Source organism: Cherax quadricarinatus, chromosome 42 (genome assembly GCF_038502225.1).
Source record: "Cherax quadricarinatus isolate ZL_2023a chromosome 42, ASM3850222v1, whole genome shotgun sequence".
NCBI classification, from domain to species: domain Eukaryota; kingdom Metazoa; phylum Arthropoda; class Malacostraca; order Decapoda; family Parastacidae; genus Cherax; species Cherax quadricarinatus.
Genome location: NC_091333.1, coordinates 14,795,614 through 14,810,083, shown reverse-complemented (window position 1 = coordinate 14,810,083; position 14,470 = coordinate 14,795,614). Strand labels below are relative to the sequence as shown.

General features: G+C 46.7%; 1 protein-coding gene across 8 annotated transcripts in view; it reads right to left on the bottom strand.

Moving 5' to 3' along the window:
* Window positions 1-14,470, bottom strand: part of Magi (membrane associated guanylate kinase, WW and PDZ domain containing protein magi) — a 379,317-nt gene that overhangs the window by 194,206 nt on the left and 170,641 nt on the right. For 5 of the 8 annotated variants that reach the window (XM_070093304.1, XM_070093308.1, XM_070093312.1 and 2 more), the window contains exon 3: window positions 6,399-6,431. The exons of the other annotated variants lie outside the window; for them this stretch is intronic. In XM_070093304.1, coding sequence (XP_069949405.1) covers window positions 6,399-6,431 — 33 coding nt within the window. The remainder of the gene's footprint in view (window positions 1-6,398; window positions 6,432-14,470) is intronic. 8 annotated transcript variants of the gene reach the window in all.

Sequence of the window (14,470 nt, the reverse complement as noted above, 5' to 3'; positions counted from 1 at the left end):
CACTGTATCAACATTTGGGGCCCCTGACTATTCAACATCTTAGCAGAAGATATAAGAAACACTGCTGGAACAAGTGAAGAAGTCTTCATGAGAAAACTGGACAATTTTCTTCAGAGGATAGCAGGATACCAAACCACTTGGACTCCCAAAAATTGCACAATCCAGGGAAACATCGTTTCAGAATAGGTCGCTCCTGCCTCTAGCAACTATTGGATCACTATGATACGGTCTTTGATGCACTGGAAAACAAACAGAATGCAGATGTAGTATGCACAGATTTTTGCAAAAGCCTTTGACAAGTGCGATCATGGTGTAATAGCACACAAAATGCGTTTTAAAGGGATAACTAGCAAAGTAGGCAGATGGATCTTCAACTTTCTAACCAATCGAACACAAAGGTAGTGGTAAACAGAGTTAAATCGGAAGCTGCCATAGTGAAGAGCTCTGTTCCACTAGGCACAGTACTCGCCCCTATTCTGTTCCTCATTCTCATATCAGACATAGACAGAGATGTAAACCAAAGCACTGTATAAATAACAAAAAGGCACAATACCGTGACTGGAACAATACACAAATAACCCGCACACAGAAGAGAGGAGCTTACGACGACGTATCGGACCGACTTGGGTGGATCAGGCCCTGATCCACCGGGAGGCCAGGTCATGGACCGGATCGCGGGGGCGTTAATCCCCGGATGATACTAGGATCTGCATGAGAGTGTCATTCAGTGAGGACACGGCAACTCTCCAAGAAGATATAAACCAAGTTTTCCAATGGGCAACGGAGAACAATATGAAGTTCAAAGAAGACAAATTCCAACTACTCCGTTATGGAAAACTGGAGGAAATAATAACTAGAACTGAGTATACTACAAACTCCAATCAGACAATAGCGCGGAAAAGTAATGTGAAGGACCTGGGTGTGGTAATGTCCGACGATCTCACCTTCAAGGATCACAACAATGCCACTATCACATCTGCGAGGAAACTGATAGGATGGATAATGAGAACACTCAGGACAAGAGATACTAAGCCAATGATGATCCTTTTTAAATCACTTGTTTTCTCTATGCTAGAATACTGCTGAACATTAACGTCCCCATTCAAGGCAGGTGAAATTGCAGAGAATCTTTATGTACAGAGAATCTTGACTGCACGTATAAGTTCCATCAAACACCTTAACTACTGGGAGCGCCTGGAAGCACTTGACTTGTACTCATTGGAGCGCAGGCGAGATATATATATCGTAATCTACACCTGGAAGATTCTGGAGGGACTAGTTCCTAATCTGCACACAGAAATCACTCCGTACGAAAGCAAAAGACTTGGCATCCGATGCAACATACCCCCAGTGAAAAGTAGGGAAGCCATTGGTACACTAAGAGAAAACACAATAAGTGTCCGGGGCCCAAAACTGTTCAACAGTCTCCCACCAGCCATAAGGGGCATTACCAATAGGCCCCTGGTTGTCTTCAAGAGGGAACTGGACAGATACCTAAAGTCAGTGCCGGATCAGCCTGGCTGTGGTTCATACGTTGGACTACGTGCGGCCAGCAGTAATAGCCTCGTTGATCAGGCCCTGATCCACCGGGAGGCCAGGTCGTGGACCGGATCGCGGGGGCGTTAATCCCCGGAATGCCCTCCAGGTAGACTCCAGGTGGGTAGATGCCAGTTCAGCCAGGATGTGATGGACATGTGGGCAGCGAGTCTCCAGCAGCAACAACCATGGCCGCCTCCGGGAGTAGAAACTCTTGAAACTCTTTAAAGGTTTGTTATTATTGTAAAAGATATACAGACCCTCACCACTTACCTCCATCAACCTCTATCACGTCAACCTCTCACTCAACCACGCCCACTCCCCATCCCCACAACACCCCTGAACCCGCCCCACCCCAACACACCGGACAAACCCGTCTCCTTTGGGCCTAACATGGGTGTTGGGCGTGCCGTGGGTCGAGGTCAGGGGCCAACTTACCCACGTTCCGGAAACACAAAGGTCTGCGTGCCTGGTCCACCTCACAGGATCAAGCTGACCCACTACAACAACCTTGGACCCCCAACAACCCACCAGCATCACCCTTAACCCACGTTACCATCCTTTAACCCACCAGCACCACCCTGAACCCACTAGCACCACCCTTAACATACCAACACCACTGGTCCGCCTCTGTTCAACTTGCTACAAGTACCACTACTCGCAGCAGGAAATTACTACAGGTACCAGCAATATACCTGTAAATGTACCGTGCTTTAGGTACCAGCCCGGTGCTTGTTACAGGTACCAGCACTGTACCTGCTAGAGGTACCAGCACTGTTACAGGTACCAGCTGGGTACCTGTTGCAAGTACCAGCAGGATACCTGTTACAGATATCAGAAATATTGTTGGAACAATACAGAAGTTACCAAAAGGACACTGGATCACTACTACGATCGCCAACTGTCAGATCAACCAGAGTTACGCTGGACTTGGTGCAACTCACACACTGTCCAACGTTAACACCACAACTTGGCTGATCAGGAACTAACTTGAGGAACTTATCTAGCTCCTTCTTGAAGACTTCCAGGAGTTTGTTAGTAATTTTCCTTTTGTACGGAAGGAGGGTGCTGAAAAGTCTTGGTCATTTTACACTTTTGTCTTTTGAGAAACAGAAACGGCAGGGAAGGTGAACTCACCACACACACACACACACACACACACACAATGTGGAAGTGGAATAGTCTGGGAAGTGATGTAGTGAAGGCAGGATCCATACATAGCTTTAAGAAGAGGTATGATAAAGCTCATGGAGCGGAGTGACCGACTAACGGCCAGTGAAGAGGCGGGACCAGGAGCTGTGAATCGACCCCTGTAACCACAACTAGGTGAGTACTGTACACAGTTTCAAGACTACATACGATCGATATCTGTAGACCCGTGAGCAGTAACGACAGCCTACCATCGTTACGAGGTAGAGCCAGGAGATGTGCCTTGACCCATGCAAGTGCAACTAGGAGAGTACATACCTCCTCCTTGACCCATGCAAGTGTAACTAGGAGAGTACATACCTCCCCCTTGACCCATGCAAGCGTAACTAGGAGAGTACATACCTCCTCCTTGACCCATGCAAGTGTAACTAGGAGAGTACATACCTCCCCCTTGACCCATGCAAGTGTAACTAGGAGAGTACATACCTCCTCCTTGACCCATGCAAGTGTAACTAGGAGAGTACATACCTCCTCCTTGACCCATGCAAGTGTAACTAGGAGAGTACATACCTCCCCCTTGACCCATGCAAGTGTAACTAGGAGAGTACATACCTCCTCCTTGACCCATGCAAGTGTAACTAGGAGAGTACATACCTCCTCCTTGGCCCATGCAAGTGTAACTAGGAGAGTACATACCTCCTCCTTGACCCATGCAAGTGTAACTAGGAGAGTACATACCTTCTCCTTGACCCATGCAAGTGTAACTAGGAGAGTACATACCTCCTCCTTGACCCATGCAAGTGTAACTAGGAGAGTACATACCTCCCCCTTGACCCATGCAAGTGTAACTAGGAGAGTACATACCTCCTCCTTGACCCATGCAAGTGTAACTAGGAGAGTACATACTTCCCCCTTGACCCATGCAAGTGTAACTAGGAGAGTACATACCTCCTCCTTGGCCCACGCAAGTGTAACTAGGAGAGTACATACCTCCTGCTTGGCCCATGCAAGTGTAACTAGGAGAGTACATACCTCCTCCTTGGCCCATGCAAGTGTAACTAGGAGAGTACATACCTCCTTGACCCATTTAACTGTAACTAGGAGAGTACATACCTCCTCCTTGGCCCATGCAAGTGTAACTAGGAGAGTACATACCTCCTCCTTGGCCCATGCAAGTGTAACTAGGAGAGTACATACCTCCTTGACCCATGTAACTGTAACTAGGAGAGTACATACCTCCTCCTTGACCCATGCAAGTGTAACTAGGAGAGTACATACCTCCCCCTTGACCCATGCAAGTGTAACTAGGAGAGTACATACCTCCTCCTTGACCCATGCAAGTGTAACTAGGAGAGTACATACCTCCTCCTTGACCCATGCAAGTGTAACTAGGGGAGTACATACCTCCTCCTTGGCCCATGCAAGTGTAACTAGGAGAGTACATACCTCCTTGACCCATGTAACTGTAACTAGGAGAGTACATACCTCCTCCTTGGCCCATGCAAGTGTAACTAGGAGAGTACATACCTCCTCCTTGGCCCATGCAAGTGTAACTAGGAGAGTACATACCTCCTTGACCCATGTAACTGTAACTAGGAGAGTACATACCTCCTCCTTGACCCATGCAAGTGTAACTAGGAGAGTACATACCTCCCCCTTGACCCATGCAAGTGTAACTAGGAGAGTACATACCTCCTCCTTGACCCATGCAAGTGTAACTAGGAGAGTACATACCTCCTCCTTGACCCATGCAAGTGTAACTAGGGGAGTACATACCTCCTCCTTGGCCCATGCAAGTGTAACTAGGAGAGTACATACCTCCTCCTTGACCCATGCAAGTGTAACTAGGAGAGTACATACCTCCTCCTTGACCCATGCAAGTGTAACTAGGAGAGTACATACCTCCTCCTTGACCCATGCAAGTGTAACTAGGAGAGTACATACCTCCTCCTTGGCCCATGCAAGTGTAATTAGGAGAGTACATACCTCCTCCTTGACCCATGCAAGTGTAACTAGGAGAGTACATACCTCCCCCTTGGCCCATGCAAGTGTAACTAGGAGAGTACATACCTCCTCCTTGACCCATGCAAGGGTAACTAGGAGAGTACATACCTCCTCCTTGACCCATGCAAGTGTAACTAGGAGAGTACATACCTCCCCCTTGGCCCATGCAAGTGTAACTAGGAGAGTACATACCTCCTCCTTGACCCATGCAAGTGTAACTAGGAGAGTACATACCTCCTCCTTGACCCATGCAAGTGTAACTAGGAGAGTACATACCTCCCCCTTGGCCCATGCAAGTGTAACTAGGAGAGTACATACCTCCTCCTTGACCCATGCAAGGGTAACTAGGAGAGTACATACCTCCTCCTTGACCCATGCAAGTGTAACTAGGAGAGTACATACCTCCTCCTTGACCCATGCAAGTGTAACTAGGAGAGTACATACCTCCCCCTTGGCCCATGCAAGTGTAACTAGGAGAGTACATACCCCCTCCTTGACCCATGCAAGGGTAACTAGGAGAGTACATACCTCCTCCTTGACCCATGCAAGTGTAACTAGGAGAGTACATACCTCCCCCTTGGCCCATGCAAGTGTAACTAGGAGAGTACATACCTCCTCCTTGACCCATGCAAGTGTAACTAGGAGAGTACATACCTCCTCCTTGACCCATGCAAGTGTAACTAGGAGAGTACATACCTCCCCCTTGGCCCATGCAAGTGTAACTAGGAGAGTACATACCTCCTCCTTGACCCATGCAAGTGTAACTAGGAGAGTACATACCTCCTCCTTGACCCATGCAAGTGTAACTAGGAGAGTACATACCTCCTCCTTGACCCATGCAAGTGTAACTAGGAGAGTACATACCTCCTCCTTGACCCATGCAAGTGTAACTAGGAGAGTACATACCTCCTCCTTGACCCATGCAAGTGTAACTAGGAGAGTACATACCTCCTCCTTGACCCATGCAAGTGTAACTAGGAGAGTACATACCTCCTCCTTGAGCCATGCAAGTGTAACTAGGAGAGTACATACCTCCTCCTTGACCCATGCAAGTGTAACTAGGAGAGTACATACCTCCTGCTTGGCCCATGCAAGTGTAACTAGGAGAGTACATACCTCCTCCTTGACCCATGCAAGTGTAACTAGGAGAGTACATACCTCCTCCTTGACCCATGCAAGTGTAACTAGGAGAGTACATACCTCCTCCTTGGCCCATGCAAGTGTAACTAGGAGAGTACATACCTCCTCCATGACCCATGCAAGTGTAACTAGGAGAGTACATACCTCCTCCTTGACCCATGCAAGTGTAACTAGGAGAGTACATACCTCCTCCTTGACCCATGCAAGTGTAACTAGGAGAGTACATACCTCCTCCAAGTGTTGACCCATGCAAGTGTAACTAGGAGAGTACATACCTCCTCCTTGACCCATGCAAGTGTAACTAGGAGAGTACATACCTCCTCCTTGACCCATGCAAGTGTAACTAGGAGAGTACATACCTCCTCCTTGACCCATGCAAGTGTAACTAGGAGAGTACATACCTCCCCCTTGACCCATGCAAGTGTAACTAGGAGAGTACATACCTCCTCCTTGACCCATGCAAGTGTAACTAGGAGAGTACATACCTCCTCCTTGACCCATGCAAGTGTAACTAGGAGAGTACATACCTCCTCCTTGACCCATGCAAGTGTAACTAGGAGAGTACATACCTCCTCCTCGCTGTCTCTGCACTTTACACTTACCTGAAATTATAAAAATGTTCACATTAGTGATATACTGATAAATATTTATAACAAATTATCAAGTTCATATTAAAGACATGACATGAAGTAGATACACGTACACGACATGACTTGCTAAATTGAGATGAACAATTCTCACACATCTTGCTGTAGTGAGACTACAGTAGTGCTGTAGTGAGGCTACAGTAGTGCTGTAGTGAGACTACAGTAGTGCTGTAGTGAGGCTACAGTAGTGCTGTAGTGGGACAACAGTAGTGCTGTAGTGAGGCTACAGTAGTGCTGTAGTGGGACTACAGTAGTGCTGTAGTGGGACTGAAGTAGTGCTGTAGTGGGACTACAGTAGTGCTGTAGTGAGACTACAGTAGTGCAGTAGTGAGACTACAGAAGTGCTGTAGTGAGGCTACAGTAGTGCTGTAGTGAGACTACAGTAGTGCTGTAGTGAGGCTACAGTAGTGCTGTAGTGGGACTACAGTAGTGCTGTAGTGGGACTGAAGTAGTGCTGTAGTGGGACTACAGTAGTGCTGTAGTGAGGCTACAGTAGTGCTGTAGTGAGGCTACAGTAGTGCTGTAGTGAGACTACAGTAGTGCTGTAGTGAGGCTACAGTAGTGCTGTAGTGGGACTACAGTAGTGCTGTAGTGAGGCTACAGTAGTGCTGTAGTGGGACTACAGTAGTGCTGTAGTGGGACTGAAGTAGTGCTGTAGTGGGACTACAGTAGTGCTGTAGTGAGACTACAGTAGTGCAGTAGTGAGACTACAGTAGTGCTGTAGTGAGGCTACAGTAGTGCTGTAGTGAGGCTACAGTAGTGCTGTAGTGGGACTACAGTAGTGCTGTAGTGGGACTGAAGCAGTGCTGTAGTGGGACTACAGTAGTGCTGTAGTGAGACTACAGTAGTGCTGTAGTGAGGCTACAGTAGTGCTGTAGTGGGACTACAGTAGTGCTGTAGTGAGACTACAGTAGTGCAGTAGTGAGACTACAGTAGTGCTGTAGTGAGGCTACAGTAGTGCTGTAGTGAGACTACAGTAGTGCAGTAGTGAGACTACAGTAGTGCTGTAGTGAGGCTACAGTAGTGCTGTAGTGGGACTACAGTAGTGCTGTAGTGGGACTACAGTAGTGCTGTAGTGGGACTGAAGTAGTGCTGTAGTGGGACTACAGTAGTGCTGTAGTGAGACTACAGTAGTGCTGTAGTGAGGCTACAGTAGTGCTGTAGTGGGACTACAGTAGTGCTGTAGTGAGACTACAGTAGTGCAGTAGTGAGACTACAGTAGTGCTGTAGTGAGGCTACAGTAGTGCTGTAGTGAGACTACAGTAGTGCAGTAGTGAGACTACAGTAGTGCTGTAGTGAGGCTACAGTAGTGCTGTAGTGGGACTACAGTAGTGCTGTAGTGGGACTGAAGTAGTGCTGTAGTGGGACTACAGTAGTGCTGTAGTGGGACTACAGTAGTGCTGTAGTGAGGCTACAGTAGCGCTGTAGTGTGACTACAGTAGTACTGTAGTGAGACTACAGTAGTGCTGTAGTGAGGCTACAGTAGCGCTGTAGTGTGACTACAGTAGTACTGTAGTGAGACTACAGTAGTGCTGTAGTGAGACTACAGTAGTGCTGTAGTGAGACTACAGTAGTGCTGTAGTGAGGCTACAGTAGTGCTGTAGTGAGACTACAGTAGTGCTGTAGTGAGGCTACAGTAGTGCTGTAGTGTGACTACAGTAGTACTGTAGTGAGACTATAGTAGTGCTGTAGTGAGGCTACAGTAGCGCTGTAGTGTGACTACAGTAGTACTGTAGTGAGACTACAGTAGTGCTGTAGTGAGGCTACAGTAGTGCTGTAGTGAGACTACAGTAGTGCTGTAGTGAGGCTACAGTAGTGCTGTAGTGAGACTACAGTAGTGCTGTAGTGAGGCTACAGTAGTGCTGTAGTGGGACTACAGTAGTGCTGTAGTGGGACTACAGTAGTGCTGTAGTGGGACTGGAGTAGTGCTGTAGTGGGACTACAGTAGTGCTGTAGTGAGACTACAGTAGTGCTGTAGTGAGGCTACAGTAGTGCTGTAGTGGGGCTACAGTAGTGCTGTAGTGAGACTACAGTAGTGCTGTAGTGGGACTGAAGTAGTGATGTAGTGGGACTAAAGTAGTGCTGTAGTGGGACTACAGTAGCGCTGTAGTGAGGCTACAGTAGCGCTGTAGTGTGACTACAGTAGTACTATAGTGAGACTACAGTAGTGCTGTAGTGAGGCTACAGTAGCGCTGTAGTGTGACTACAGTAGTACTGTAGTGAGACTACAGTAGTGCTGTAGTGAGACTACAGTAGTGCTGTAGTGGGACTACAGCAGTGTTGTAGTGGGACTACAGTAGTGCTGTAGTGGGACTACAGTAGTGTTGTAGTGGGACTACAGTAGTGCTGTAGTGAGACTACAGTAGTGCTGTAGTGGGACTACAGCAGTGTTGTAGTGGGACTACAGTAGTGCTATAGTGGGACTACAGTAGTGCTGTAGTGGGACTACAGTAGTGCTGTAGTGGGACTACAGTAGTGCTGTAGTGAGACTACAGTAGTGCTGTAGTGGGACTACAGCAGTGTTGTAGTGGGACTACAGTAGTGCTGTAGTGGGACTACACTAGTGCTGTAGTGGGACTACAGTAGTGCTGTAGTGGGACTACAGCAGTGTTGTAGTGGGACTACAGTAGTGCTGTAGTGGGACTACAGTAGTGCTGTAGTGGGACTACAGTAGTGTTGTAGTGGGACTACAGTAGTGCTGTAGTGGGACTACAGTAGTGCTGTAGTGAGGCTACAGTAGTGCTGTAGTGGGACTACAGTAGTGCTGTAGTGGGACTACAGTAGTGCTGTAGTGAGGCTACAGTAGTGCTGTAGTGAGGCTACAGTAGTGCTGTAGTGGGACTACAGCAGTGTTGTAGTGGGACTACAGTAGTGTTGTAGTGGGACTACAGTAGTGCTGTAGTGAGACTACAGCAGTGTTGTAGTGGGACTACAGTAGTGCTGTAGTGGGACTACAGTAGTGTTGTAGTGGGACTACAGCAGTGTTGTAGTGGGACTACAGTAGTGTTGTAGTGGGACTACAGCAGTGTTGTAGTGGGACTACAGCAGTGTTGTAGTGGGACTACAGCAGTGTTGTAGTGGGACTACAGCAGTGTTGTAGTGGGACTACAGCAGTGTTGTAGTGGGACTACAGCAGTGTTGTAGTGGGACTACAGTAGTGCTGTAGTGGGACTACAGTAGTGTTGTAGTGGGACTACAGTAGTGCTGTAGTGGGACTACAGCAGTGTTGTAGTGGGACTACAGCAGTGTTGTAGTGGGACTACAGCAGTGTTGTAGTGGGACTACAGTAGTGCTGTAGTGGGACTACAGTAGTGTTGTAGTGGGACTACAGTAGTGCTGTAGTGGGACTACAGCAGTGTTGTAGTGGGACTACAGCAGTGTTGTAGTGGGACTACAGCAGTGTTGTAGTGGGACTACAGCAGTGTTGTAGTGGGACTACAGCAGTGTTGTAGTGGGACTACAGTAGTGCTGTAGTGGGACTACAGTAGTGTTGTAGTGGGACTACAGTAGTGTTGTAGTGGGACTACAGTAGTGCTGTAGTGGGACTACAGTAGTGCTGTAGTGGGACTACAGTAGTGTTGTAGTGGGACTACAGTAGTGCTGTAGTGGGACTACAGTAGTGCTGTAGTGGGACTACACTAGTGCTGTAGTGGGACTACAGTAGTGCTGTAGTGGGACTACAGCAGTGCTGTAGTGGGACTACAGTAGTGCTGTAGTGGGACTACAGTAGTGTTGTAGTGGGACTACAGTAGTGTTGTAGTGGGACTACAGTAGTGCTGTAGTGGGACTACAGTAGTGCTGTAGTGGGACTACAGTAGTGTTGTAGTGGGACTACAGTAGTGCTGTAGTGGGACTACAGTAGTGCTGTAGTGGGACTACAGCAGTGTTGTAGTGGGACTACACTAGTGCTGTAGTGGGACTACAGTAGTGCTGTAGTGGGACTACACTAGTGCTGTAGTGGGACTACAGCAGTGTTGTAGTGGGACTACAGCAGTGCTGTAGTGGGACTACAGTAGTGCTGTAGTGGGACTACAGTAGTGTTGTAGTGGGACTACAGTAGTGTTGTAGTGGGACTACAGCAGTGTTGTAGTGGGACTACAGCAGTGTTGTAGTGGGACTACAGCAGTGTTGTAGTGGGACTACAGCAGTGCTGTAGTGGGACTACAGTAGTGTTGTAGTGGGACTACAGTAGTGCTGTAGTGGGACTACAGCAGTGTTGTAGTGGGACTACAGCAGTGTTGTAGTGGGACTACAGTAGTACTGTAGTGGGAGTACAGTAGTACTGTAGTGGGACTACAGTAGTGCTGTAGTGAGATCACCTCGCACCGGTTAGGTCGTTGACCTAAATAATTTTACTAGTGTGCAGTTTAATTAGCAAAACGTTAAATATTTACGCTATAAAAAGAGTTGTGTCTCAGTCATGTGGAATATTCAGTAGAGCTTCTGATGGTTTAGAAAGACACGTAAGCAAACACTATAACATGTTTATTAGAAAACGTTTCGGTCCTGGGACCTTGATCAAGGTCCCAGGACCGAAACGTTTTCTAATAAACATGTTATAGTGTTTGCTTACGTGTCTTTCTAAACCAACTTGTCGGTATTTATTACCAAGGTTTATACCAGAGCTTCTGATCTACACTGACATAAGGAACAAGAAACACTGCAGCCTGGACGTGAGCTTCTGATCTACACTGACATAAGGAACAAGAAACACTGCAGCCTGGACGTGAGCTTCTGATCTACACTGACATAAGGAAGAAGAAACACTGCAGCCTGGACGTGAGCTTCTGATCTACACTGACATAAGGAACAAGAAACACTGCAGCCTGGACGTGAGCTTCTGATCTACACTGACATAAGGAACAAGAAACACTGCAGCCTGGACGTGAGCTTCTGATCTACACTGACATAAGGAACAAGAAACACTGCAGCCTGGACGTGAGCTTCTGATCTACACTGACATAAGGAACAAGAAACACTGCAGCCAGGACGTGAGCTTCTGATCTACACTGACATAAGGAACAAGAAACACTGCAGCCAGGACGTGGCTTCATGATATCCACTTCGCAATCTATTCACCACATACTCCATGAAATTTACACTTGAACATAAGAACATAAGAAAGAAGGAAAACTGCAGCAGGCCTACTGGCCCATGCGAGGCAGGTTCAAGTCTCCTACCGGTTTAAGCCAATGCCCCAACCTAGTCAGGTCAGGTCACGTTCACTTAAGGAAGGAACACGGCAACTGACCTAGCAGCACAAGCTAACCTGGTCCACTCACACCCACTCATGTATTTATCTAACCTCTTTTTAAAACTACACAACGTTTTAACCTCTATAACTGTACTCGGGAGTTTGTTCCACTCATCCACGACTCTATTACCAAACCAGTGCTTTCCTTTATCCTTCCTGAATCTGAATTTTTCCAACTTAAAACCATTGCTGCGAGTCCTGTCTAGGCTATGTGTCTTACCTAACAACCTGTCTAGGCTAGATATTTTCAGCACGTTATTTACATCCCCTTTATTTATTCCTGTCTTCCATTTATACACCTCAATCATATCATCCCCAATTCTACGCCTTTCTAGAGAGTGCAGATTCAGGGCCCTCAGTCTATCCTCATAGGGAAGATTTCTGATACATGGAATCAACCTTGTCATCCTCCTTTGTACGTTTTCCAGAGCATTTATATCCATTCTGTAATACGGTGACCAAAACTGTGCAGCATAATCTAAATGAGACCTAACCAAGGATATATAGAGTTGAAGAACAACATGAGGACTCCTATTATTTATGCCTCTTGTTATGAAGCCAAGAATTCTGTTAGCTTTATTGCGAACACTTATGCACTGTTGTCTTCGTTTTAGATTACTGCTAACCAGCACTCCTAAAACTTTTTCGCAATCCGTAACATTAAGATCTACATTATTTAGTTTATATGTGGCATGGTTATTTTCCTGTCCAACACTTAGAACTTTGTATTTGTCTATATTAAACTGCATCTGCCACTTCTCCGACCACTGCATCAGTCTATTCAAATCTTCCTGGAGTGATCTAATGTCCTCGTCAGAATGAATTCGACGGCCTATTTTGGTGTCATCGACAAACTTGCTTATGTCGCTCTTTATGCCCTCATCTATGTCGTTTATGTAGGACAGCAACGATACACGTCGTCTCCTTGATGATGTACTTTACAAGTCTTACAACAAACTTGGTTTCAACGTTAATCGGAACCCACCACTATTCAGTCTGGTACAGGTACCTCCTACAGGTACCAGCACGGTGGACCTGCTACAGGTACCAGCACGGTGGACCTGCTACAGGTACCAGCACGGTGGACCTGCTACAGGTACCAGGACGATGGACTTAACGCGGTGTTTTGTGGTAGCGAATTTCTTGAAAACGGATGTGTTTTCCTTGAACAATGTTTCACCAAATTACAACGGCAAAACCCAGTGCAACATGGGCTTACAGCAGGTTGCTCCTGCCTCTCGCAAGTACTGGACCATTAAGACGGTCTGGAACTAAGACGGTCTGGAACACAAACAGAATGCAAAAGCCTTCGCCAAGTTTGATCAAGCGTAATAACAAAATGCGTGCAAAACGAATAACGGAAAAGGTGGGAAGATGGATTTTTAACTTTCTAACAGTGAAAATCTGTGTTCCCCAAGGCATTTTACTCGCGCCCCATCCTTTTCCTCATCCTCATATCTGACAGAGACGTAATCATAACAAAGTATTATCGTTTGCTGACGATACTAGAATTTTCATGAGTGTCGTCCATTGAGAACACTGTAAATCTCCAAGAAGCTATAAATGGCGCCTTCCAATAGGCCGCAGAAAACATGATGTTCAATGAGGACAAATTTCAGTTACTCCTTTATGGAAAAACCTGAGGAAATAAAAGCTAGAACAGAGTAAAACACACACACTAACCACACAATGGAGCACAAAACTGTGAAGGACTTAAGAGTAATAATGTCAGAGGACGAGGAAAATTATATGATGGATAATGAGAACCTTCAAAACAATGGACGCCAAGTCAGTTATTCTCTCTAGGCTGGAGTACGGTTGAACTCTAACAGCCCCTTGTAAGGTAGACGAAACTGCGAATCTAGAGAATGTACAGATAACTTTCACTGCATGTATAAGTTTTGTCAAATACCTTAATTACTGGGAACGTTTGAAGTCCCTTAACCTGTATTCTTTGGAACACAGACAAGAAAGATATATCAATTTACACCTCGTCCCAAATCTATACACAGAAATCACTAACTACGAAAGCAAAAGGATCGACAGACGATGCAATATACCCCAATGAGTACACTAAGAGAAAGCAAAATAAATGTCAGGGGCCCAAGCCTCCCATCATACATAAGGGGATTATCAACAGGCCCCTAGATGTCTTCAGGGGAAAACTTTGAGAGGGTCCTAAAGCCAGTTCCTGACCAGCCAGGCTGTGGTTCATACGTTGGAATACATGGGATCAGTAGGAATAGCCTTGTTGATCAGGCCCTGATCCCACGGGAGGCCTGGTCACGGACCGGACCGCGGGGGTGTTGATCCCTGGAACCACTCTCCAGGTACACAGACCCTCGGAGATCACAGACATGCACATAACAGTTATTAAACCATTATCGCATCTGTATTTAAATGTATTGCTGGCAGGTCGTTGACACGACTGGTGGCGAGCACACCTCCCCTTCCTCCCCGGGAGTCACAGTGAGGACATCAACACTGTTAGTACCAAGAGTATCATTTATGAACCCAGCTACCAAGGCAAGAAATGGATGCTACATAAGTTGTCCTTCCTAATAACTATTGCCAAACATCTCCAAAGATCTTCTCCAACAGAGAGAGAGAGAGGGAGAGGGAGAGAGATAGAGAGAGAGTATGAGTATGAGTATGAGTGTGAGTGTGTGAGTGTAGTGTATGTGTGTGTGTGTGACGTAATTAATGTTTGCATAAATAACTCAATACGACTGTGACCAGG